Consider the following 24,271-nt stretch of genomic DNA (forward strand, 5'->3'; position numbering starts at 1 on the left):
ATGGTAAATAAAGTCGTTAAGAAGTAAGAGTTGTGTATCAAATTATATGCAAACAAAAGTAAACAATGTAGTACTCCTCTGTTTGCCCTACATCAATTTTGAGGAAGAACAACAAATTTAATTCATGCGCCCCCATTCGTTGACTATAAAAGGAGACAAGATGGAGTAATGATGGTTAAAATTTGTCGACATAATATTTTAAAAACTGGGAATTTAACATATTTAAATATGTAATGTTTTTCACTATAATTAATTTAAGAATTACTTTAGTAAACTTCTCTTATCAATTTTAAAACTTGGTTTTTGGAATTTAGATACATTTGAGTAGTAAAATATTTAGGAATATAATATTTGCTATTATTTTTTTAATAATTCAAAGTATTATATATATTAATAGAGAAAAAAAGACAAATTCAAACTTTAAATATATTATTATTATAATAAATCAATGTTACCAAACATTAAGGAGCAGCATTATTCTAAATTTTGATTTTTTTTTTTGGTCAAGCTCTTTTATCTTTCACGCTTTAACAGTCTAGTCCTTTTGAACCGTTGGATGGGTGAGTTTTCCCCCATTATTTCTCAATTGGGGCTTGATTTAAGTTGTTCTTTTAATGAATTTAATAACAGATATTAAAAATCATTTAATTAATTAATTTTTCAATAAAAACACAAAATATAATAAATAAATTAAGGGCTACTAAGTACTAACCACTCAGATAGAGAATACATTCAATGAATTATTGATCCATAATATGAAACGAGTCAATAAAGCATTTCACAAATGAAATTCAAATAAAACAGGGGCGGGTGAGTGTCTAATATGTGACTACACTAAGGCAAGATCTTATTAAATTAAAATAAAAAATACTTTTAATTTATAATTTTATCTTAAAATTGAATCATAACGGATATAGAAATATATGTTTAACTTTTATGATTCTTTATTGATATTTAACTTGTTTGGATATTTTAATTTTGAAACTAATAATTTTACCTTTGTCAAACAAATTGTTTTATATTCAACACTTAATTTTCAAAATACCCAAAAAATTATATCATGCATCTTTAAAGGCTAATTTTAATCAAAATAGATAAACTCCTGGTCCTTGCTATGTATTAGTTAATTAATTTATGTGATTAAAGTACATGTCTTGCATGCTTTATATTGTATTATACATTTCTATTGCAATCCCTAAAGTTTTTATGTCTTGCTTTGTGCACCTTATCTAAGGATTGAAACATATGATTGACATGTTGAAATATATATCCTCTTAGGTTATGTATAGCCTTTGAAAAACCAACATGAATTGAAAGGGAAAGTGGATCATCCATGCATCAATTTCAATCATTTCTTAAAAGTTAAGCTGCATTTTCTTTCACTAGAAATGCACTTATGAACTCACTTCAACTTCCCACTAAAAAGAGAGAGAAAGCAAAGTTATTGGTAAATTTATCGTGGAGGTCCTATATTAAGAGTCGGTTTATATTTTCCTCTCTTTACTCAGAACATAGGCAGAGTAGTTTCTGTATATATTAGACCAAAGAGCAAATTGGTCATTTGTTAAAAATTTCATCCATTTTTATCGTTAAAAATTGGTCTCTTCATGTTAGTTCATGTGTAACTGTTTGGTTATTCCGTTAACCACGCTAAATTTTAACGGTAGAAATGGATAAAATTTATAACTGAAAAGACAATTTAGTCTTTGATATAGTGTGCAGGACTAATTTGCTTAAATTTTTAGTGAAGGAGCTAAATCCAATTTAGCTATTAATATAGGAGCCTCCATGGTGCTTTTACCAAAAATTGTGAAATAGAAACTACATAGGTTTACAAAATGTTCTAAAGATTATTTAATTACTTGTAAAACAGATACAAGAAAAAGCTTAAAACATTAAACAACAATCATTGAACAGTAAAGTCCACAAAGAAATATGTTTATAGTACATGAACAAAGCAAATACATAGCATGTTTCTAATGTTTATCCACACAAAGAAACATGTTTGTTCATAGATTTTGTTTTTATTATTGTTCATTAAGCCTCCCGTGGTTTACCAAAGGATTGAGCCTGTAAGCTGCAAACAAATATAAAGGTTTATTAACGGAATACACATGTTCGAAATATATATATATATTTGGCTAAGTGGACACTTATGGCTTACCTCTTGGTTAATTAATCCAGTGTTTTGCAGACAATTCAGGCTCCAAATCATGCGATCTCCATGGATATTTATGTTGTCCGCCTGAAAGACAGTGTTGTTGTTGTTGTGGTGATTTTGAATCCCAGGTTGTTTGGTCCAAGTTGAGCTCCAAGAAGAACTGAACCTATTTGGATCATTGTCTCTTGTTTCATTGTTTAACCTTAAAGACATGTTCTTTTCTTTGGTTCTTGCTTTAGCTCTTTCCCGTGCCTTTACCCTCATATCCCTTGCGAGAGGACGGAAACTGGTTTTACGTTGTCGTCTTTCTTTTTTCTCTTTCTTTGAAGGTGTCCCTTTAGGAATGTTTCCATCAATGGCAGCTGCTTTGTCGATCCCGGACACCACTTCGGTCTCGGATGTCGAAGATGGACTCTTAGCAAAGCCAAAGCTGTTGTTGTTGTTATTCATTAGCTTCGTGATTTCTGGTTTTGCTTGTACGAGTAGCCATTCCACGGTTCTACTGGCTTTATCGTACCCCAACATGTCTTGTAAACCAAAGAACTCTCGAGCGACATCAAGGATAACCTCATTCTCCTGTCTCTCGGTCCATTCGCCGTGTTAATCTTACTGTGCCGATCTGTTTTTGAAGCAGCTGGTCTCTTTCGTGGCATCGGCTGTTGGTGAATATCGGTTGTGGTATTATTATGACGACAATCAGGCAAGTTGACGATAGTTTCCGACACTGAATTATCAGTCAACAAGGTTGTTTGATGAAGGAACTGATCATCATCATCATCAAAGTGTTGTTGTTGGTTCCACAAAACATCATAGTCATATTCATCAAGTTGTAATAGCTCGCATTGATTGTAATTCGGAGAAGAAGGGGAATGGAAAAAGGAAAGAGGGAGAATCGAATGGTCAAGATAAGTGATTGGGTCATTGTTATTACCATTGCTGTTTGAAGGAAACATTTGAAAGTACCCCCCTTTGTTAAAAAATAAATTTGAAAACCCTAGCCTCAAAAGAGCTATTATAGATGAGTGGGACTAGGAAACTTGAGAATGACACATAGAGAAAAACAACCCTTTTAATTTGAATCTAAAAACTTCTCTTATCAATTTTTAAAAACTTGGTTTTTGGAATTTAGATACATTTGAGTAGTAAAATATTTAGGAATATAATATTTGCTATTATTTTTTAATAATTCAAAGTATTATATATATTAATAGAGAAAAAGACAAATTCAAACTTTAAATATATTATTATTATAATAAATCAATGTTACCAAACATTAAGGAGCAGCATTATTCTAAATTTTGATTTTTTTTTGGTCAAGCTCTTTTATCTTTCACGCTTTAACAGTCTAGTCCTTTTGAACCGTTGGATGGGTGAGTTTTCCCCCATTATTTCTCAATTGGGGCTTGATTTAAGTTGTTCTTTTAATGAATTTAATAACAGATATTAAAAATCATTTAATTAATTAATTTTTCAATAAAAACACAAAATATAATAAATAAATTAAGGGCTACTAAGTACTAACCACTCAGATAGAGAATACATTCAATGAATTATTGATCCATAATATGAAACGAGTCAATAAAGCATTTCACAAATGAAATTCAAATAAAACAGGGGCCGGGTGAGTGTCTAATATGTGACTACACTAAGGCAAGATCTTATTAAATTAAAATAAAAAATACTTTTAATTTATAATTTTTATCTTAAAATTGAATCATAACGGATATAGAAATATATGTTTAACTTTTATGATTCTTTATTGATATTTAACTTGTTTGGATATTTTAATTTTGAAACTAATAATTTTACCTTTGTCAAACAAATTGTTTTATATTCAACACTTAATTTTCAAAATACCCAAAAAATTATATCATGCATCTTTAAAGGCTAATTTTAATCAAAATAGATAAACTCCTGGTCCTTGCTATGTATTAGTTAATTAATTTATGTGATTAAAGTACATGTCTTGCATGCTTTATATTGTATTATACATTTCTATTGCAATCCCTAAAGTTTTTATGTCTTGCTTTGTGCACCTTATCTAAGGATTGAAACATATGATTGACATGTTGAAATATATATCCTCTTAGGTTATGTATAGCCTTTGAAAAAACCAACATGAATTGAAAGGGGAAAGTGGATCATCCATGCATCAATTTCAATCATTTCTTAAAAGTTAAGCTGCATTTTCTTTCACTAGAAATGCACTTATGAACTCACTTCAACTTCCCACTAAAAAGAGAGAGAAAGCAAAGTTATTGGTAAATTTATCGTGGAGGTCCTATATTAAGAGTCGGTTTATATTTTCCTCTCTTTACTCAGAACATAGGCAGAGTAGTTTCTGTATATATTAGACCAAAGAGCAAATTGGTCATTTGTTAAAAATTTCATCCATTTTTATCGTTAAAAATTGGTCTCTTCATGTTAGTTCATGTGTAACTGTTTGGTTATTCCGTTAACCACGCTAAATTTTAACGGTAGAAATGGATAAAATTTATAACTGAAAAGACAATTTAGTCTTTGATATAGTGTGCAGGACTAATTTGCTTAAATTTTTAGTGAAGGGAGCTAAATCCAATTTAGCTATTAATATAGGAGCCTCCATGGTGCTTTTACCAAAAATTGTGAAATAGAAACTACATAGGTTTACAAAATGTTCTAAAGATTATTTAATTACTTGTAAAACAGATACAAGAAAAAAGCTTAAAACATTAAACAACAATCATTGAACAGTAAAGTCCACAAAGAAATATGTTTATAGTACATGAACAAAGCAAATACATAGCATGTTTCTAATGTTTATCCACACAAAGAAACATGTTTGTTCATAGATTTTGTTTTTATTATTGTTCATTAAGCCTCCCGTGGTTTACCAAAGGATTGAGCCTGTAAGCTGCAAACAAATATAAAGGTTTATTAACGGAATACACATGTTCGAAATATATATATATATTTGGCTAAGTGGACACTTATGGCTTACCTCTTGGTTAATTAATCCAGTGTTTTGCAGACAATTCAGGCTCCAAATCATGCGATCTCCATGGATATTTATGTTGTCCGCCTGAAAGACAGTGTTGTTGTTGTTGTGGTGATTTTGAATCCCAGGTTGTTTGGTCCAAGTTGAGCTCCAAGAAGAACTGAACCTATTTGGATCATTGTCTCTTGTTTCATTGTTTAACCTTAAAGACATGTTCTTTTCTTTGGTTCTTGCTTTAGCTCTTTCCCGTGCCTTTACCCTCATATCCCTTGCGAGAGGACGGAAACTGGTTTTACGTTGTCGTCTTTCTTTTTTCTCTTTCTTTGAAGGTGTCCCTTTAGGAATGTTTCCATCAATGGCAGCTGCTTTGTCGATCCCGGACACCACTTCGGTCTCGGATGTCGAAGATGGACTCTTAGCAAAGCCAAAGCTGTTGTTGTTGTTATTCATTAGCTTCGTGATTTCTGGTTTTGCTTGTACGAGTAGCCATTCCACGGTTCTACTGGCTTTATCGTACCCCAACATGTCTTGTAAACCAAAGAACTCTCGAGCGACATCAAGGGATAACCTCATTCTCCTGTCTCTCGGTCCATTCGCCGTGTTAATCTTACTGTGCCGATCTGTTTTTGAAGCAGCTGGTCTCTTTCGTGGCATCGGCTGTTGGTGAATATCGGTTGTGGTATTATTATGACGACAATCAGGCAAGTTGACGATAGTTTCCGACACTGAATTATCAGTCAACAAGGTTGTTTGATGAAGGAACTGATCATCATCATCATCAAAGTGTTGTTGTTGGTTCCACAAAACATCATAGTCATATTCATCAAGTTGTAATAGCTCGCATTGATTGTAATTCGGAGAAGAAGGGGAATGGAAAAAGGAAAGAGGGAGAATCGAATGGTCAAGATAAGTGATTGGGTCATTGTTATTACCATTGCTGTTTGAAGGAAACATTTGAAAGTACCCCCCTTTGTTAAAAAATAAATTTGAAAACCCTAGCCTCAAAAGAGCTATTATAGATGAGTGGGACTAGGAAACTTGAGAATGACACATAGAGAAAAACAACCCTTTTAATTTGAATCTAAAAGACATCGTTTTTGAGAAACAGCTCTACTAGTCCCAAGTTTCAGATCAGTTTCCATATCTGAAAAAAAAAAAACTGGTGGTTTTTTAAGAAAAAATTGAACCCAAAACAAACCCAAAGCGTGTTTCAATGTCTATTTTTAGCTAGGATCTAAAAAAGGCAGCCAAATAATATGAGAGAGACACACAGAGAGCGATATTCATCATATAAGTGAGTTAGTCTATTTACCCCTTTGGAAAAACAAGGACAGCAAAGCTGATGATGTGCATGTACTCTCTATGTCTATGGGGGCTGTCTCTGTGACTGTAAGAAAAAAAAAGGAATTATTTGTGAGGAGCTAAAGAAGGGGCAAGAAAGGGGGGGAATTTATTGGGGACAAAAGAGCCATCTTTTTCTTAATCTTTTTTTAGTATAACAAGTAGCATTATCTTTACCCTGAAAATGAAAGAAAGAAGAGGGGGGGGCATGGCATTGCCGTGGGGAAGTGAGTGGAGTTGGGAGGGGGGGGGGTGAGGTGGGGATAGTTACAGTTGGGTGTAGCCATGAAAGGGCAATGGTGGTTTGACTAGCTAAGCATCTCTGAGCGAAACGTCGCTTTCGCCAAAAAGAGAAGGTACCAATTCCCCCCTCCCCCCTCTCTCTCTCTCCTTTCACTTGCTAATTTTTTGGGGGAAAATTACACCCCAAGTCACTAATTTATTAGTATTTTTATGTTTTGATCATTTAACTTTAAAAAATTATAAAATGATTTCATTTAAGTCAGGCAACTAGTGTAAATAGAGAATACCATACAATAATTATTTTAACAGTCCAATGATTAAAATGAAAAAATTTAAATAATTTAGTGATATTTTATAATTTAGTGATATTTTATAATTTTTGAAATTGAATGACTATAATGTAAATTTATTAATAATTTAGATACTTAGGGGTAGTTTTCTTTTTTTCTCTCCATCAAGTCTTTCGGTGTGAGATTGTATTTGTTGGTCTTCTCCTTCCACGCGTGCTTATCCATTTAGCTTTTTCTTCTTTAGTTCTTTGTGATTAGATTTTAACCAGAAAAAAGAATGTATTTTAATATATTTAAATTGTGTGTGTGTGTTTTTTTTTTCAATTGAGACAATGGCAAAGGTTTTGGTTTCTAAATATCTAACTTCGAGATTCACTTTATTTAATTAAAATATGGGTTTTCGAGTTCTATTATGAGTTGTTATCATATCTGTGTTTTAGCTCGATTAGTTCATAATTTTTGTTTTACTAATTTAATTATTTGTTTCCATTATTAATATTTGTTCAAGGTCAAGGCATCTATTCAAGTCCGAATGATCGTTTGAAATTTAAGAGGGTGTGAATAAAATTATTAAACTCAAATAATGAGAATGGGCAAAAAAAATTAGGCTCGATTAAAATGTAGTCTAGACTTGGAATCAAATATTTAAGACTTGAGCCCGACTTGACTTGAGCTGATCTCTAAGTTTTTAATATATTATATTATGTTATTTTTATATGTATTGTGTAATTTACAACAACATAAAATTGAATCAATAGTAATATATAATATAGTAATGTAAACATTAAAGAATTGTTAAGTTATTTATATATAAAATTTCAATACTTGATGAAATATATAAAATTATTAAATATTAAATTAAAGTAATATAAATATTTTCAAAAAAAATTAAAAATAATATGGGTGAGCCTGAAATGAGCTTGGTTTAATCATTTACAAATACGAATAAACTTGAATAAAATTTTAAACTCGTATTTCAGGTCAAGTTGAGCTTGGGTAAGTATAAACTATGTTACCATCATACTTAAGCACGATCCAATCAATAAATAACCCTAACACTAATGAAGTATTTAGTGACAAGGTTAAAGCTTTCCCAACTTTAAGATTCCGCGTTCAAGTCTCTATTGTAAATGTATGAGTTCTCTTTCAAATTTATTGCAAATAGTTTGAATGTAATAGGTTAATGAATTAGTTACGCAATTCAGTGCATGTAATTGTTGATTCTATTGAAACCGTTATAACTTGAAAAAAAATAGTTTCAAATAACAATAAATCATAATTTTCATATAGTGATACACTCGAGATCTCTAGGTGTTTGCTAACGCCACGATCTCGTTAGCATAAACTTTGAAATTCTATGGATAAAATATAAATATACAAGCATATTCCATTAGCATTGTATCATTTCTATAACAACCTCATTTATTTGTTATAAAGAGATGGTTGTTATACATCTATAACAACATTTGGATATTATAGAGCACCCTATAAAACATATATTTAAATTATTAATTATCAATTATATTGATATTTTATTAATAAATTAAATGAAGGTAGGGTAAAATTTTAAAATTATTTAAAGAAGCTTTTAATGGTAACTTATCTAAGAAATTCCTGCCCCTTTTCATGGCCATTCTTGTGCCCTTTCACTTTTCTTTTACTTTCAATGATTATTTATAATTAAATTTTTATAAAAATAAAAAAGCAAAATTTAAAACTTTTTAACGTATTAAATCAAGAGAAAATTAAGTCAATAAAATAATTTTTATCCAAAAATATTTTTCAATAAAATTTTTTTTTCCTTACTAGTAACATTCCATTGAGTTTATTTTTTTTGTAAGAATGATAATAAAAAGTGTAGATTGGGATATCTTAAAATGTTAATTGGACCAGGATATTTTAATTGCAATCTACCGTTAATTCAAACTTATCTTATTCAAAATCAAATATTCATAACCTATTTAGTTTAGTTTTGTAAATTATCGCCTCAGATTTGAATATTCATCATCTAAATTCGTTTTACTTTGGAACAATGTCAACTATTGGTTTGGGATTTCTAAATAAAAATACTACTTAATTTTTAAGTACTAAATTATGACAAAATTATTAGAGAAATGATATTAATGTCATTTAGTCTGAAAGAAACAACTCACTTACTTTATTAGTAATCTAGATTATTCTTTTATTCCCATCCAATCCAAATTATGTGCAGTCTTTATTAATTATGTTCTGTCAAATGACAGCCTAAAAGATATTTTAAGATTGTGTGCAATTAAAAATATTTTAGGATCATTTATTATTAAATATAAAATGTACAAATATAAAACAATTCACATGTAATGTCAATCTAATACATCCTAGTAATATAATAAATTTCGGCAGTTTAGCTAATATTAATGTTGTTATAATAATTCAAGCATGTTTAATTATAAGTTATAACTTTATCCATACTCATCATCAAAATTAATTACGATAAACAATGAAATTTCATAACTAATTCAACTCAAGTTGTTTTTATTTGAACATAATCGAATTGGTATATAGAGGTTGAATTGGCGACAACTCAAAATCAATAAAAAGCCAAAAAAAATTGAGTTAATAATTGATTTAACCGATTTTAAAAATATTAACTCAAATCAATTTACCTACATATAATGTAATCGATGCAGATGAGACTCAAACCTAAACTTTACGGATAATTTGAAAATAGAACAATCAAGTCTACCTAAAAAGCATCAATTAATACAATATTATTATGATTACCATTATTGTATTAGGCATGAAATTGCATAGTTAAGCGAATAGAAAGAGAGATTCTTTTGCTTCTACAGTTCTACTAGCGTTGCCACCTACAATTGAGAAGGGTGGTTGTGTCATAGAAAACCCTAGACAATCGGGAATAGCCAATGAAGTACAAAATCTGTGTCGTCCAATTGAAAGATTCTTTTTCTTATCCACTATTAAATGCAAACCCCTTTCCTGCTCTATGCCTTTTGCTTATCTTTTTATGCACTACTATCATTTATGCCTACCTTTGTTTCCACTTAGATCCATGCACCAATCACTGAGTCAGCCTACCAGGACCACATGTCATTGAACAGATGATGATCTCGGTTTTTCTTAGGTTATTTTCCAATATAACAATCAACACGTATGTGTATATATATATCTAACACAAATTGTAAACGTGGTTTATGATCATAGTTCGTAATCCAAGGGTGTAAAAAGTTGTTAAGAAGAAGATGGTTCACAATGTGAATGGTGCAGAGAATCGTTATACGCAAAGATACCCGATGAGAGGTATTTATAGATAAATTAGGATCGTTCATTGAGTTACTATCCTCTCACCCTAGATGCAATGATAGGGTGGTCTGTATTAATCTAGATCACTGTTGGAGTCGATTAAGATGAGACCAAATGAAGTGTCTACCAAATGTGATGGATTGATAGTTGTTGTCAATAACTCTTTCCAACATGGACAAAGACAAATAGAACAAATAGTAACCTCATTACCCCTCCAGATAGTAGATTTATCATTTAATCTCTTAAATATAATAGTAAAATTGTACTTTAATTTAATCTTTTGCCCTAAAGCAATTTTTTCTTTTTTACTATCTCTGCTTCCGAATATATTTTTTAGCGTGTGGTTTCCTTAAAAAAATCAATTATTTCTCCCACGTTAAAAAAACAAAAACACATAGATAATGATGGAAGTGCCTATGTATAGTTGTAGTTCAATGAATTTTACTTGGATTCTGAATTCTGGCTGCAAAAGGAAATAGTACTGTCCAGTCATCAACATTGATCTTACTATGAATATTTCAAAAATTGCCAACAAAAAAAATTAGTATGTCAATTCATGTGGTAGTTCACGTGTACTTCATATTGATATAATACTATTTATTTTATATACCATGTTAATAAATAATCTAAAATTGTAAAAATCAAAATAAATCAAAATTTAAAAAGAATTATAAAAATTCATAAATTGGCATATGTTTGAATTGAAACCATAACAAATTTAAATAACATCCGTATATATTGAGACTTAAATTCATAATAAATTTATGATTAAACTCACATATGGTTGTTATATGTGATGGGATTCGAATGTGGGTGCTTTCATTTTTAGCTGAAGTCTTATTGTCTCATGTATTGGTATGAAGAAAGATAAAAATATCATGGACGTTCTTGTATTGGAGATTATATTGTTTTTGTTCTTTTTATTAAAAAATCGAATTAGTTCCTATACGTCGGATCAAAGAGTAAATTGGTTATTCTATTAAAATTTTCATCCATTTTATTATTAAAATTGGTCTTTATATGTCAAGATGAGGTATATATGATATGCCGATGTAGTTGTCTAGTTATTCATCGGTCATGTTAGTGTTTAACCGTAGATATGAATGAAAACTTTAACTAAAAGAACTAATTTTTGTTTTATTTAATGTACAGAGATTAATTTATTTATTTATTTAGTAAATAAGGCAAAATGTAATTACCATTACAAGCTAGGCAAATTTGGCGTAATAAACTTCAAACTTATAGCTAAATATGGTAACTTTTGCTTTACCATCAAACATGTATACAAGGGATGAAACACCACCATTACTTTTGTAATTGTTACTCCATTTTTTTTCTTTGTTATTTCATAAAACTACCCCATCATAGAAGGGAGACAGTTTTGATAAATGGTTTTATTGGGTAAAGAATCATAAAATCCAGTACTAGAAGTAAAATTATATTTTGTCTCATTTACTTAAAAAATGAGTAAGTTAGTTTTTATATTTTGGATTAAAGAGTAAATTAAATTTTTTAAAATTTCATCCATTTTTACTGTTAAAAATTAATAATGCGGACGAAATAACTAAACAATTACATATGCCATGCCACGCGTATCTTATGATGACATACATGACCAATTTTTAATAGTAAAAATGGATAGAGTTGTTAATAGGAAGATTAATTTTCTCTTTGATTAACATACATTGACTAACTTGCCCATTTATAGTAGGGAGGGTAAAATGCAATTTAACTCCCAATACATGGATTAATCTAACATGCATACGTGTACCTTATTGCTCCATATTGTCTCGCAATTTAAAATTGTTATTTTTAGAATTAATTGCACCAAACATTTCTAAGCTATGCCCCTCACTCTAAGTTGGTCTTTAAACTTCAAAACATTTTAATTATATCTCTAAACTACTAATGTTATATCAATTAGGCCATTTCATTATTAAAATCATTGATTTACACGTCAAATCTCATGTAGCTAAATTTAAAACAAAGATTTTAAAGAACTAGAATGCTATCGCATAACTTTTAAAAGTAAAAACTAAAAAATAGTAAACCGAACAATAAAATTTCTATAAAAGTTTGAAAATCTCATAACTAATATTTATGAAACATCTATTTTACAATATGAATTTAAATTATTCATTTTAAGTCACGTTAAATAAGATTCTAAGTGTCATTTGACAGTTAAATTAATGTTTTAGTAACGCTAATTGATATAATCTCAATAATTTTGGGATGTAATCAGAATGATTTAAAAGTTAGGGACCAATTAAGAATAAGGGTGATAATTTAGAGAAGTTTTGTGCAATTAGCTTTCTTTATATTATCAATTCATAATATCAATCTTAGATTTGTTTCTGATAGGGTGTTATGTTGACGAAATAAAAAAAAAATGTAAAATGTAAGACGAAAAATAATTATTACAATCCCACACCACCCCATTCCATAATTACTGCCCAAACATTATTGGGGTTGGAATGATGGAAAGAAAGTTTATTAAATATACGGCCCCTTTTGTCTTTATTGTGTTCATAAAATATATCTTCTATTTTATGGTTTACCACAACGCATCGTTTTGCTTTGTTCCAAAAATGACAGCAATGTTTGTGGGCTGCCGGGAAATGGTTATCTATTTCACACCCAAAGGAGTTCCCTTGGCCCAAAATAACCAACCCAAAAAGTTTTTTGGATAAACTATATCTAAGGTTACTAAACTATTAATAAATTTATATTTTGGTCACTCCACTTCAAAAAATTACAAAATAATCACTATACTATTAGCACTACATTATTACATGGACTAAATTTAGGAAAAAATATGAATTTCGTAGACTACCATAGACAAAAAAAATTCAAAGACCAAATTTTTTTTTTGCCAATTTCGTAGGCTAATTAAGAAAAACATGCAATTAGTATTGTTACCATATTCATGGAAAGATGAAGGAGAAGGTTCTTAACCATCCAATATTCCACCACATGAAAATTCCATTGATCCCAAGATGTAACTTCTTTTAACAATATAAACTAATTTTTTTAGTATAATTAATACTTATATTTTTATCAATTTAGTATTTATTTTTTTAATTACGTTTAACTATTAATCTTCAAAAATGTATTAAATATAATCAAGACGCAAGCTCTTGAAGAATGTGAAGAGTTGGTTGCTTGAACATATCCCTAGAGAAGAAAAAGGTGAAGTTTGATCGTATTATCAAGTTGGCGTTTGACGGGGAAGAAGGTTTACAATTATTTGCTACCCTTCCATTTGATTCTTTCTATCTTATTGTAAAGTTTCTTAGTCTATTTAACATAAAAAAAGTGTCAAATAATTTTTTTAATGAAAATACTGATTAAAATAATATTTTTTTGACAATGTTGGCATGGCAACTCATGTGACAATCCACATACATTTCGTTTTGACATAACACTATTTATCATATATGTCACATAGATAAATAATTTAAATTTTATAAAAGTTCAAAATTCAAATAAATTGTAAAAAGTAAAAAAAAAAGAGCATGAAGTGTAATGTGAATTATCATGTAGGCTACCATGTTTAAATTTAATGTTTTAGTCATCATTTATGTTAAAAAGTCAACTAAACTTTTTTGAAAGATTCATAATCAAATTCGACTATTTTTAAAAGGTTGAAGTCTAAATATAATTAAAAATAAAAATTAAATTGACAAAATATATAAATATTAAATACTATATTTTTTATTTTCTTTTCCAAGTTTTTATCAATTGCTTAAGTGAAAAGCGCAATTATCCACACTCACACCCACACGCATACATACATACATACATACATAGAATAAAGACATTTAAGTGCTGAAATTTTTATTAATGAAATCTATAAATCTATAACTTTCCTCTCTAATGAAAAAAAATATTATTGTTGATTTTTATTGATAAAATCTATAATTTAAAAGATTTACTTTAATCTAAGTGCTGAAATTGTTTTAGTTATCATTATAAAATTTCTCTTATAATTATCAGTCATTAAATTAGTAGATAAAACATTTAAGAAATGCTAATTTTTATTGAAATAAGCAATGCTATTTCAATAATTCTAAAACTCCGAAAATAAAATAATTAATCTACAATATAACTGTTTTAATTTAAAAATAAATTTAATGAGATACTTTTATTTATTATTTATTTTCATATTTTTTAGAGTTTATGTTCGGATTTGTTAATTATAGATTAGAGATAAAGAGTATAATGCCTTTTGATATTTTAATTTATCTTTTTACTATAATAAATAAATAAATAAATATACTGAAAAAAAAACAGAATTTTATATGTTTTTCAAAGATCAGAGCTTGAACTTAAAGAAAATCTCAAAATTTTTCTCGATTCCCAGTGTGGGAAAAGAGCAGAAATTCGATATTGAAGAAAGAGACATTGAATTTCGCTCTAATTTATTACCGGAATTGGATTGCCTCTTTGAAACCGCCATTGCAATGTATCAGTATGTTACTAAAGTTAGGTTAATGTAATTATACATTTTTTCCCAAATTGGGAATTTTTGGTGCGATTTACGAAGCAAAAACAAAATATAAAAAAAAAGCTCATATATTTTCTTCGAATTTTCAAAAAATTAACAACTACCCATTTGTTTTTTGGCCAATTGGGAACTCGTTTCTCCTCCGATCCAGATTATTTCTTCCACAACTGGTTTTGGGTTCTTCTATTTTGGTAAGTTTCGTTTACCCATTTTTTGATCTTTTTTTAATTTTTGCTTGTTGAGTCCTTTCTTACTTTTTATTTTGTTCAATTATTTTTTTTGGATGAAATTGGTGAACATTGAAACTAACCCAATTTTATTTTAATTTAGTTGCTTTGTTTCTTCGCCATTTTTGTTTAGTGATGAGATAAACATTTACTATATAGTTCTTTTGTTTTTTTTTTTTCTTACAGGAGTTTTGAAGAAGAGAGCTGTTTTTTTTAATTGAGTAATTTTGCGTTTAATGAGTTGAATTTCATTGAAATCGTAATGGAATTGTAGCTGAAAATGAATAAGATTTAGCCTTTTTAATTACTGTTGAAAAAAGCACTAGGAAATGAGTCGATCCCCTTCTTTTTCTGTGAAGTCGGAGCTTAGTGTAAAAGCAGACCCAGATGCTATGCAACGATGGGTTCTTGCCTTTTGTATCATTAGATTTGATCTTGAACAAGGTCAGCTCATAGAAGAGTGTTATCCACCTGGTTGTCTTACACAAGAAGAGGAACTTGAGGTCGCTTTTAGTTCATTCCCGGATTCCGTTTCGCAGCACCAGAACCGTTCCAGCATCCACGATTGCATCTTCTTTTTCCGATTCCAAAGGCATAAACATTCCAAACAGGGTAATGGGACTTCATCTGAAATAAGCGAAATCGATGATAAAGAAACAAGTTCAACCCCGGACGAGGTGAAATCAATTCGGAGATCAAGAAGTACGGATATTAGTAAAAGTTCAAAATACTTGTATGGTTATGTATTCAATAGGCAAAGGCACGACGAGAGGCTAAAACGAGGTGGGGAACAAAAATCTGTAGTAATTTTGTCTCATGGACCTTACTATAGCGTGTTTAGACCTTTGTTACAAATCATGGGTCCTCTGTACTTTGATATAGGAAGAAAAGCTATTGAACATATTGCTGGTTATGTTTCGTTGTGGCCTAGTCCTGTACCTGGTAAATTAATGGAGCTTCCGATTGGGAATGCAATGCTCAAAGTTAACTTGCCACCGGCTCACAGCTTGCCTTTGGAAAGTGGAATATCTTATGAAGAATCTGCTTCTTCTATGGCCCCTTTTCTTCCCAGTAATCCATCGGTGCCACAAGGTCTATTTCACGATTCAGATATTTTCGGAACGTTCAGAGGACTTTTATTGCAACTTTGGTTATTGTGGGAGTTGTTGCTTATCGGTGAGCCAATTCTTATCATAGCACCAACTCCTCCACAATGCTGCGAGGCTGTAGCAAGTCTCGTCAGCTTAGTTGCACCTTTACTTTGTAGTGTTGACTTTAGACCATATTTTACCATCCATGATCCTGACTTTGCTCAATTGAATGCACTTCAAGAAGGGGACAAATATCCACCTATGGTTTTGGGTGTCACAAATCTCTTTTTCCTTAAAGCTCTTCGTTATATCCCACACATTGTGTCGGTTGGAAGCCCTGCACCGAGTTCAAGTAGGGTTACCATTGCAAGTAGGTCCACTGGAAGAATTCCTGCTAAACAGGAAGGATTTGGTCTTCAACAGCTTTCCTTAAAGAAGTTCTCTCCTTCAAGTTTGTTTAATGCCGTGAAGCTGAGGAGAGACGGCCCTCTCTGTCTCATGACAGAGCATAAGGAGGCAATTTGGAGCACTTATGTTGCAACTACAAAGCCCGACACTTCTATCTTGAATAGGCTTATTGATGCTGGAATGTCACCAAGGGTCGAGGAATCTATGTCTGTTGTTAATAATGAGATATTACGGCGGCACTTCTTGGAGCTCACAACCAACTTTTTGGCACCTTTTGGACCATATTTTAGGGCTACTACTCCTTCTGAAGGTTCGTCACCATACGCTGACCCCCCTCCATTACCTCCATTTAATGCTGATGATTTTCTTATGAGCTTATCAGCAAGAGGGGTGGGAAAGTTTCTCTCGAAGCGAATGAGATCTAACTGGCTGGACCTGTATAGGTAATGTGAATCTTTTCTTCGATTTCTCAGCTTTAGTAGTTGGTTTCTTTTGTATTTTTATTGCTTGTGCATGCAATCTTTGGCTATTGCAGTCTATTAATTGTTCATTTGAGCTAGAAACACATTTCTCTTTGCATTCAGGCGTTTTCTTAAAGGACCCAACTTTTTGCCATGGTTTCAAAGACGGCTTGCTATTGCGGAAAATGAACAACATAGATTGTGGAGGCAGGCAAGAATGAAGACTGATATACATCTCCTTATAACTAAAATGCCCGAATTGGAAATTGTTGACTGCTTTGACGCTATTGAGAGGCATCTTCTCGGGGAAATGCAGGTAATTTTGCCTTTTTTAGGATGATATAGATGTTTCTGAATGATTGACTGCATCATTGCTATTAAGAGAAGCAATTAGTGTGGGTTACATGCTCATGATATACATTTTGATATGTAGACCTCGTCCCCCTTTTCACTTGTTTCTATCCTTAATCTTTGCTGCCTTTTACTTTGAACATATTTGCCCCCCACAGCCCGGGGGGGTGGGGTTTACAATTAAAAAGAGTGAAATATTATGGATATATGTAAATTAAGAACACTGAAAGAGATATTCTAGAGCCAATACTAGCAATAATTAAACAGACGAGAGATAAAAATAACAGAAAAAAAAGAAAGTGGAGAACATGTCAATGCCTCGATGCAGAAATTGGAGCAAGTTATTAGATGGCATTCTACTACATTGTTTATGAAAGGTGGAGTACAGATAGCTGTCCCATGTAAACTAGGCTCGAAATTGTTCATGCACGTATTGGTTTTAAGCCTAACCAGGCCTGACAAGACAAATGTGAATGACATATTTTTAGATGTTTTTAGGTAAAAGTACCAGAGACCTTATACGAGTAGTCAGATTACATTTTGCTCTCTCTACTAAAAAATGGGCAAATTAGTCTTTGTATGTTAGATCAAAGAGCAAACTGGTTTTTCTTTTAAAAATTCCATTTGTTTTTACTGTTAAAAACTGGTCATTGTATGCCAACATGAGATACACATGACATGTCACATGTAATTGTCTAGTTATTCTGTTAGCTACACCAGTTTTTAACAGTAGAATAGATGAATTTTTAATAGAAATTATCAATTTGCACTTTAATATAACGTACAGGGACTAATTTGCCCAATTTTTTAAGTTAAGAGGGCAAAATGCAATCTGACTCCTAGTATAGGGGCCTCCATGGTACTTTTACCTATGTTTTTACTAGAGCAGTCTAATTTCGCCGCTGTTTCACATTTTTCGTTTGAGACGATTAAAATAAATTAGGTTTAGTTTGGTGCTAGACTTGATGTTATGGTTGAAGAAGCCTATGCTCAACTTTTTGATGAATTTTTCCTGTACTCCTTGGGTTTTGATTTCTGAATGATTCATTTCACCCTTTTATCTCTTCATAACTGTGTCTGCTGTCATTTGTTCCTCACTGATCAGCTATAATGTAGCACTTCCCGGGTCTTGAATGATTCATTTCTCCCTTGCTCTTGTCTTAAATATGTCGATGCGCCACGTACCGGCGTTATTATTCTTGTAATAAATCATTTAGACAAACATGCCTTTGAATCCCTCGTTTTCTTCCTCCTTATCCAGCTCTAAAATGGCATCATTGTCCTTTTGACTACTTACTATATTTTAATATGCTTAATACCTGTCTTGCTTCATTCCAATGTCTGCAAATGAATTTCTTTCGAGCACCCATTCTTGTATTAAGAACACTGTTTTAATGATTTATCATGTATTTGGGGGAAGTTATTATTTGCCCAGATATTGTCAACCATTTATATGCTGTGTCATCTATCTTGTAATGCCGGATACGTTCTAGTTATCTTCACGTCTTCCATCTCGATTAATGTGCATCCTAGCACGCATGCATGTCACATGCAGAAGCTGAAAATAACTGCCTGCGTGAGAGAGATGATTTGCCTTTGTGAAAGCACTAAATTTCTTTGATTCTGTCTTGTACGAGTATTCTTTTTTTCCCGTTCTTTTTTTATAAGTACATGTTAAGAATAACCGCAGAAAACCGAGATTTCTAGTGAAAGTGGTAACAGAGAAAATGGATCGATGCAATAATTCCGTGTCTTGTTCCTCTGCAGTCAGCATAATAATTTTGTTTGATAACTATTGGTTATGGAACAAACTTGTGTGAAAATCATAATGTACTTTTAAGTTCTCTTTTAGTATGTTCTGTATGACTTGCTTACATTACAAAATTTCATGCTTTGATGGTTAAATTCATACAAACTCAGTGTAATGATCCGCTAAATGTAATCTTCAGCTGCAGCAATCTGGAAGGGCAATATCGGACTCTGCAACAATGTGTCAGAAATTGAAGGGTGATCTACAGGCAGTGTTCAACGTACTTCCAAACGACATGCAGCAGCTTTTGCTTTTAAACCCCCAAAGAGCAGCTCTTTTACAGGGAAGTTCAAGTCCAGAACTAACGAAACTTCCTGGCCGTCCTTCGATTCAAGTCGGGGTTGTATCCTCCAACTCACCAAGATAACCTAAAAGGGAAAAGAAAAGGTATCTCTAGGAATCAGGTCGGCTCTGGTATATCCGAGGGTTGTCTTCATATCGAAAATGGCACGACCTGTGATTGTTTTTTTTTTCGGAACGGAGAATCCCCCCCCCCCTCTCCCCCGACTTTTGGCGTAATTTGTTCATATAGGTGAGACTAAAAATACACTTTGCAACTCAGTTTTTTTCTGTACAATCATGTGTCATGCAATTTCTTAGAATTTTTATATTTTATTGACTTTTGCCTCGTCTTTGAATCAACCCTGCCTTGAAACATATTTGAAATTGATTTATTTGCTAAACTTACAAAAGAATCTGAAAAAAGTTAATTGGTATTGCTATTTTTCTTGTTTTCAGGTCACTAAGTTCACAAAAGAAATTAAGTTTCCATCATTATTATTATTAATTTCCATTTTGTAAAGAAGATAACCTTTATTCACTATGATGAGAAGCTGGCTTTCTTGCAATTAATCTTTCATGCTGAATGATTAGATTAAATAATAAGATTAATATATTATTTGATATCCGAGTTTAATTTTAGTATCTAGACCAAACGATATCAAGTGGAGGTCATAAATTTTAACACGTGTGTTCAAGTAAATATATATATATATAGAGAGAGAGAGAGAGAGAGAGAGAGAGTACTTAATTAGAACAGAAAGAGTTTAAATATCAATTTGAATATTGAAATCAAATTTAAGCACTTAATTTAAAAAAATTCAAATATTAGATTAAACATTAAAATCAAACTCAAGTACTTAATTTGAAATTAATTTAGGTACAACCCAAATAATAATACTTTCAAGAATCCATCAATAAGCTAAGTTCTTCTCTTCATTATTAATTCCAAAGAGTTGCACTCATCCTTATCTTCAAAATCATCTTCACGTTTTAAGTAGAAAAGAAAATTCAACATTGTTGGGCGTAAATTAAAGGAGTTTTCTCTTACTTTTCAGCTTTGATAGTGATTCTCATTTTAATTAAAATAATTACTTTTATTACGACTTCATTCATTAAAATTTGTACATAATTTTAACGATTGAATTATCGCTTTGATCTCTATTTTTAAATTAAAATTTCAGTAACTCATTCAAATCGAATCATATTTAATTTAAAATAAATTTGAATATTTTTCGTACCATTTCTCTTTAATTAGTATTCTCTCACATCACATGCATAGATTTGTAGTCAACAAAATCTACTTTATTAAGATTATGTAATCGATCTATTAAAGATTACACTTTTGATTATATAATAATCTCACTTCCCTCTATTGGTATATTGCTCATTTTCAAGAAAAAAAGACATAATCATTTAATGATTTAATTTAATGGAAACAACACAGTAACTGCAAATTTTTAATACTAGATAAGTAAACCCTATGATTAAATTTATAATTATTTCTGGGTTTCTGTTAATCCTCCTCAATTATCAATAAAGAGAAAATTGTTTTCAATTTTGCAACTTTGCCTTGCATACATTTAATATGAGTATGCTCAAACTTTTTAAAGTCGAAGTTATCGAGCCAATTAGATCCAAATCTAAATTTTAAAAAAGCAATTTATTTGAGATGAAGAATTAGAGAAATCAAGCCTTCTTTTTATTCTAAGTTGGATCCTTAGACGCTTAAACCATGTCTTTCAAATTGTTGCAATATTAATTTTTTTGATTGTTGGTTAAATTTTGTTATTAATCCCTGTACTTTACGAAAGTTGTAGATTTAATCTCCGTGCTTTAATTTGATCAATTTTAATCACTATACTTTTTAAGATTTAAAATTTTAACCATCACCAAATGATTACTGTTAATTAGTTAAGCTATGTTATACTATTTTCAAGATCTAACGTGTCAAACATATATATTATCATATATGTTATAACATGTCAACTTATTTCCTCATAATAATCATTGAAAATCTAGTTAATGAATTAGTGACGGTCATTTGAGTCAAGACTGCAATTTCAAAATTCGAAAAACATAGACTTAGAGCGATCCAAGTAGACAATATGGATCAATTGTCCACATAGTATAGAACTAGCAATTGAGCTTAACCAACCAGATTTAAATGCTAATGTTTGGGTTATGACTAAAATTCATCAATTCGAAAAAGACTAAAATTGATCAAATTAAATTACAAAACTAAATCCAAGGGTGAATACAAGCCCCCAATGAAAAATTGCAGTTCTAATCCCTTATAAATGGTCAAATTATAAATTAATATAGAGTAAAATTATTCTTTGACCCCTCTAAAAAGAAAATCTATTTAGTCCCTTTAGAAATAATGAAAACATAAATTAATACATGAAAAACCATCTCAAACTTTTATAATTCAATTTTAGCCCCATTAAAAGAATTTTGGATTCGCCCCTGACTAAATCTTCAACTTTCGCAAATTACAGTGAGCAATAACAGAATTTAACCTAGATTGTTCTGCTATACCAAGCACAAAAGAGCATAATGAGGGCCAAGAAAAAAGATGATCCTTATATAAACATTTGATGATATAGTACATAAAATATAAACGAAAATATAAATTAAACTAGTAGCTAACTCCCTACCAGCACATATACACACATACATACATGCATACCTACATATATACATGCATGCATGCATACATGCATATATGTATGTATATATGTATGTTTCAGTCACGCCAGCATAGAAGCATGGCAATACATCTTCGTATAATGTAAAACCTACCTCTTTTTTCCTTTAGAAACCCTCCATTGCCCTTCTGCTCATACCTTCTCTTTGACCCTCTCATTGCACCATTTTTCATCTTCAATATCTGCTGCCTCTTCTTATATATATAACTTATGGGATATTTATTTTTCTTTTTCACTATCTTATTTATCCTCTTTGCTCTCCGTGGTTGCCTCTAACGGATCAAATGAGAAATGGTTTTAGCTCTTTTTTTGGGATTTGCATGGAAAGGGTAGCAAAGGGATGGGTGTGTTCTTATAGGGGATGACAGCCAGTGGTTTGGCCCGGGGGTTTCCAAGATTTAAATCAGGGTTAATTCAAATATATATTGTTAAATTATGATCTAGATTTTAAATTAGTCTATAAGGCTCATTCGGTAAAATTGAGTATCGATTTTACATCCATAATATCTTATCAACCTATTGCTTACTTATCTACTAATTAATGTTCAGATTTTGATATTGAAGATATTCAAAATGCATAGGTCAAAATTAAATTCATTTGTACCCATCATATTTAACATGTTAAATAAAATAATCCTCTTAAATTTTAATGATATTATTATCATCATTTTTTTAACACATCAAATCTAAATTAATTATACAATAAGTATATATATGTTCAAGATTTAACTCGATATTTTAAATATAATATTTAAATTGTTCAAAAATTTCAACTAATATGATCCCATACTTTTAAAGATATAACTAAAATAGGGTTAAAAGAGGGATGGTTTCAATGTCACTTTTTTCACCAGGGGGTGCAGTATGGATCCCAGCTAACAGGCAATGGCATGCCGATGAGCTGTGTAAAAGCATGCCTAAGCCCATTTTCTGTTGGTCCAATTTCTTATCCACACACGCATATGTTCTTTTCCAGTCAACTTGGAAAAGAGGCTGTGGTGAAAATTTATATTTTCAAGGTGGGGAAGAGTAACCAAATAAAATAAAATAAAATATAATAATAATAATAATAATAAAGATTTGACAGCTGGCACAGCGGAGATTCACATTGGGTGATATGGTTGAAGATTCACATTTCATTTATTACAAATAAAATAAAAATAAAAAGTACAGTGGTATAAGTTTTTGTTCATGATGAAGCGATTAGATACTTGAATAAGAAAAGGGTTCATAAATTAAGAGTACACCGGCATGTTAATTATTGTGTTCTCAATGTACTGATGTTTTATTTTAGCCTTTTTTTCTCTAATTTTATCAAGAGTTGGAATCATTATTGAAAATCAAAGTATTGGACAACAAATTCACAATGTGAGGATAGCAATTTCACTATGATAGCCTGTATTAATGTCTGGAAAAGAAAAGCACTAGAAATTGAAAAACTTGTACATGATAAAGGCAAAACCCCTAACCTTAACATATAGGTCATTAACAGTAGAATATGGTATCAACATAATGGTGATTCATTTTCACTTCCCAAATTTTGTTCCTTACTGTAGATTTGCCATTATAGATGATTGCTTGTATTTGACTATAATAATTATTAACATAAATCTTATTGTTTTTGTCTTGTTTTGTTGTCGTTGACTGTATTTGTCCTGTCTTTAATTTCACTTTAAAATGGGCATAGTTTTTTTAGAATATAAAGTACCGATAGTTTAAGTTACAGTTCCAGTTTTAGTCCTTCATAACTAAAAGGACCAATCATTTCAATTATTATGGCACTTGCCTTTTCTTTGCAATGAAATGACCACTACATTATCCCATTTTCACAACCAAAATTAAATATCAAATTTTACGATATAAGTAAAAATTTGAATTCGAATATTTATGCTAAAAATATCTCATACCCGACTTAAGATTTCGAATTTCATTAAAATATTCAGTCAAAGGAAGTGGGGACGTTCAAATAATTATTGGTAAATAAAGTGGTAATGATGATAAAAGAAAAAAAAAGAAAAGACTTTCCACTTTAATACTTTATCACAAGCGTGCTCAAAGCACAAGCTATCTAAGTTTAAACAAAAGTTAATATATTGATTTTCTCCATGTCC

General features: G+C 30.7%; 3 protein-coding genes and 1 pseudogene across 3 annotated transcripts; 1 reads left to right on the forward strand and 3 right to left on the reverse strand.

Moving 5' to 3' along the window:
- Nucleotides 1–1,905: 1,905 nt before the first annotated feature.
- Nucleotides 1,906–3,232, reverse strand: LOC128032044 (transcription factor TCP18-like; annotated as a pseudogene).
- Nucleotides 3,233–4,806: 1,574 nt separating this feature from the next.
- Nucleotides 4,807–6,602, reverse strand: LOC105801743 (transcription factor TCP18). The gene is made up of 2 exons (XM_012633006.2): nucleotides 5,142–6,602; nucleotides 4,807–5,054 (listed from the first exon to the last, which is right to left on the reverse strand). The coding sequence occupies exons 1-2, from the start codon at nucleotides 6,090–6,092 to the stop codon at nucleotides 5,031–5,033; spliced, it is 975 nt and encodes a 324-aa protein (XP_012488460.1). The 5' UTR covers nucleotides 6,093–6,602; the 3' UTR covers nucleotides 4,807–5,030.
- Nucleotides 6,603–14,612: 8,010 nt separating this feature from the next.
- LOC105801742 (uncharacterized) lies at nucleotides 14,613–19,812 on the forward strand. The gene is made up of 4 exons (XM_012633004.2): nucleotides 14,613–15,013; nucleotides 15,236–16,991; nucleotides 17,133–17,325; nucleotides 19,310–19,812. Exons 2-4 carry the CDS (start codon nucleotides 15,379–15,381, stop codon nucleotides 19,535–19,537), a joined length of 2,034 nt encoding a protein of 677 aa, XP_012488458.1. The 5' UTR covers nucleotides 14,613–15,013; nucleotides 15,236–15,378; the 3' UTR covers nucleotides 19,538–19,812.
- A 2,197-nt stretch (nucleotides 19,813–22,009) lies between these two features.
- On the reverse strand, nucleotides 22,010–22,563 carry LOC105801411 (small polypeptide DEVIL 4). The gene has a single exon (XM_012632713.2). It carries the CDS (start codon nucleotides 22,331–22,333, stop codon nucleotides 22,199–22,201), a length of 135 nt encoding a protein of 44 aa, XP_012488167.1. The 5' UTR covers nucleotides 22,334–22,563; the 3' UTR covers nucleotides 22,010–22,198.
- Between the last annotated feature and the right edge of the window lie 1,708 nt (nucleotides 22,564–24,271).

This window comes from Gossypium raimondii, chromosome 11 (assembly GCF_025698545.1).
Source record: "Gossypium raimondii isolate GPD5lz chromosome 11, ASM2569854v1, whole genome shotgun sequence".
Taxonomy (NCBI): domain Eukaryota; kingdom Viridiplantae; phylum Streptophyta; class Magnoliopsida; order Malvales; family Malvaceae; genus Gossypium; species Gossypium raimondii.

Bases quoted from the DNA above. Each gene is read 5' to 3' on its own strand.
- LOC105801743 (XM_012633006.2), bottom strand. From the start codon at position 6,092: ATGTTTCCTTCAAACAGCAATGGTAATAACAATGACCCAATCACTTAT. The intron at 5,055-5,141 runs GTAAGCCATAAG...ATTTGTTTGCAG, and splicing joins CTGGATTAATTAACCAAGAG to CTTACAGGCTCAATCCTTTG.
- LOC105801742 (XM_012633004.2), top strand. From the start codon at position 15,379: ATGAGTCGATCCCCTTCTTTTTCTGTGAAGTCGGAGCTTAGTGTAAAA. The intron at 16,992-17,132 runs GTAATGTGAATC...CTTTGCATTCAG, and splicing joins AACTGGCTGGACCTGTATAG to GCGTTTTCTTAAAGGACCCA. The intron at 17,326-19,309 runs GTAATTTTGCCT...TGTAATCTTCAG, and splicing joins ATCTTCTCGGGGAAATGCAG to CTGCAGCAATCTGGAAGGGC.
- LOC105801411 (XM_012632713.2), bottom strand. From the start codon at position 22,333: ATGAAAAATGGTGCAATGAGAGGGTCAAAGAGAAGGTATGAGCAGAAG.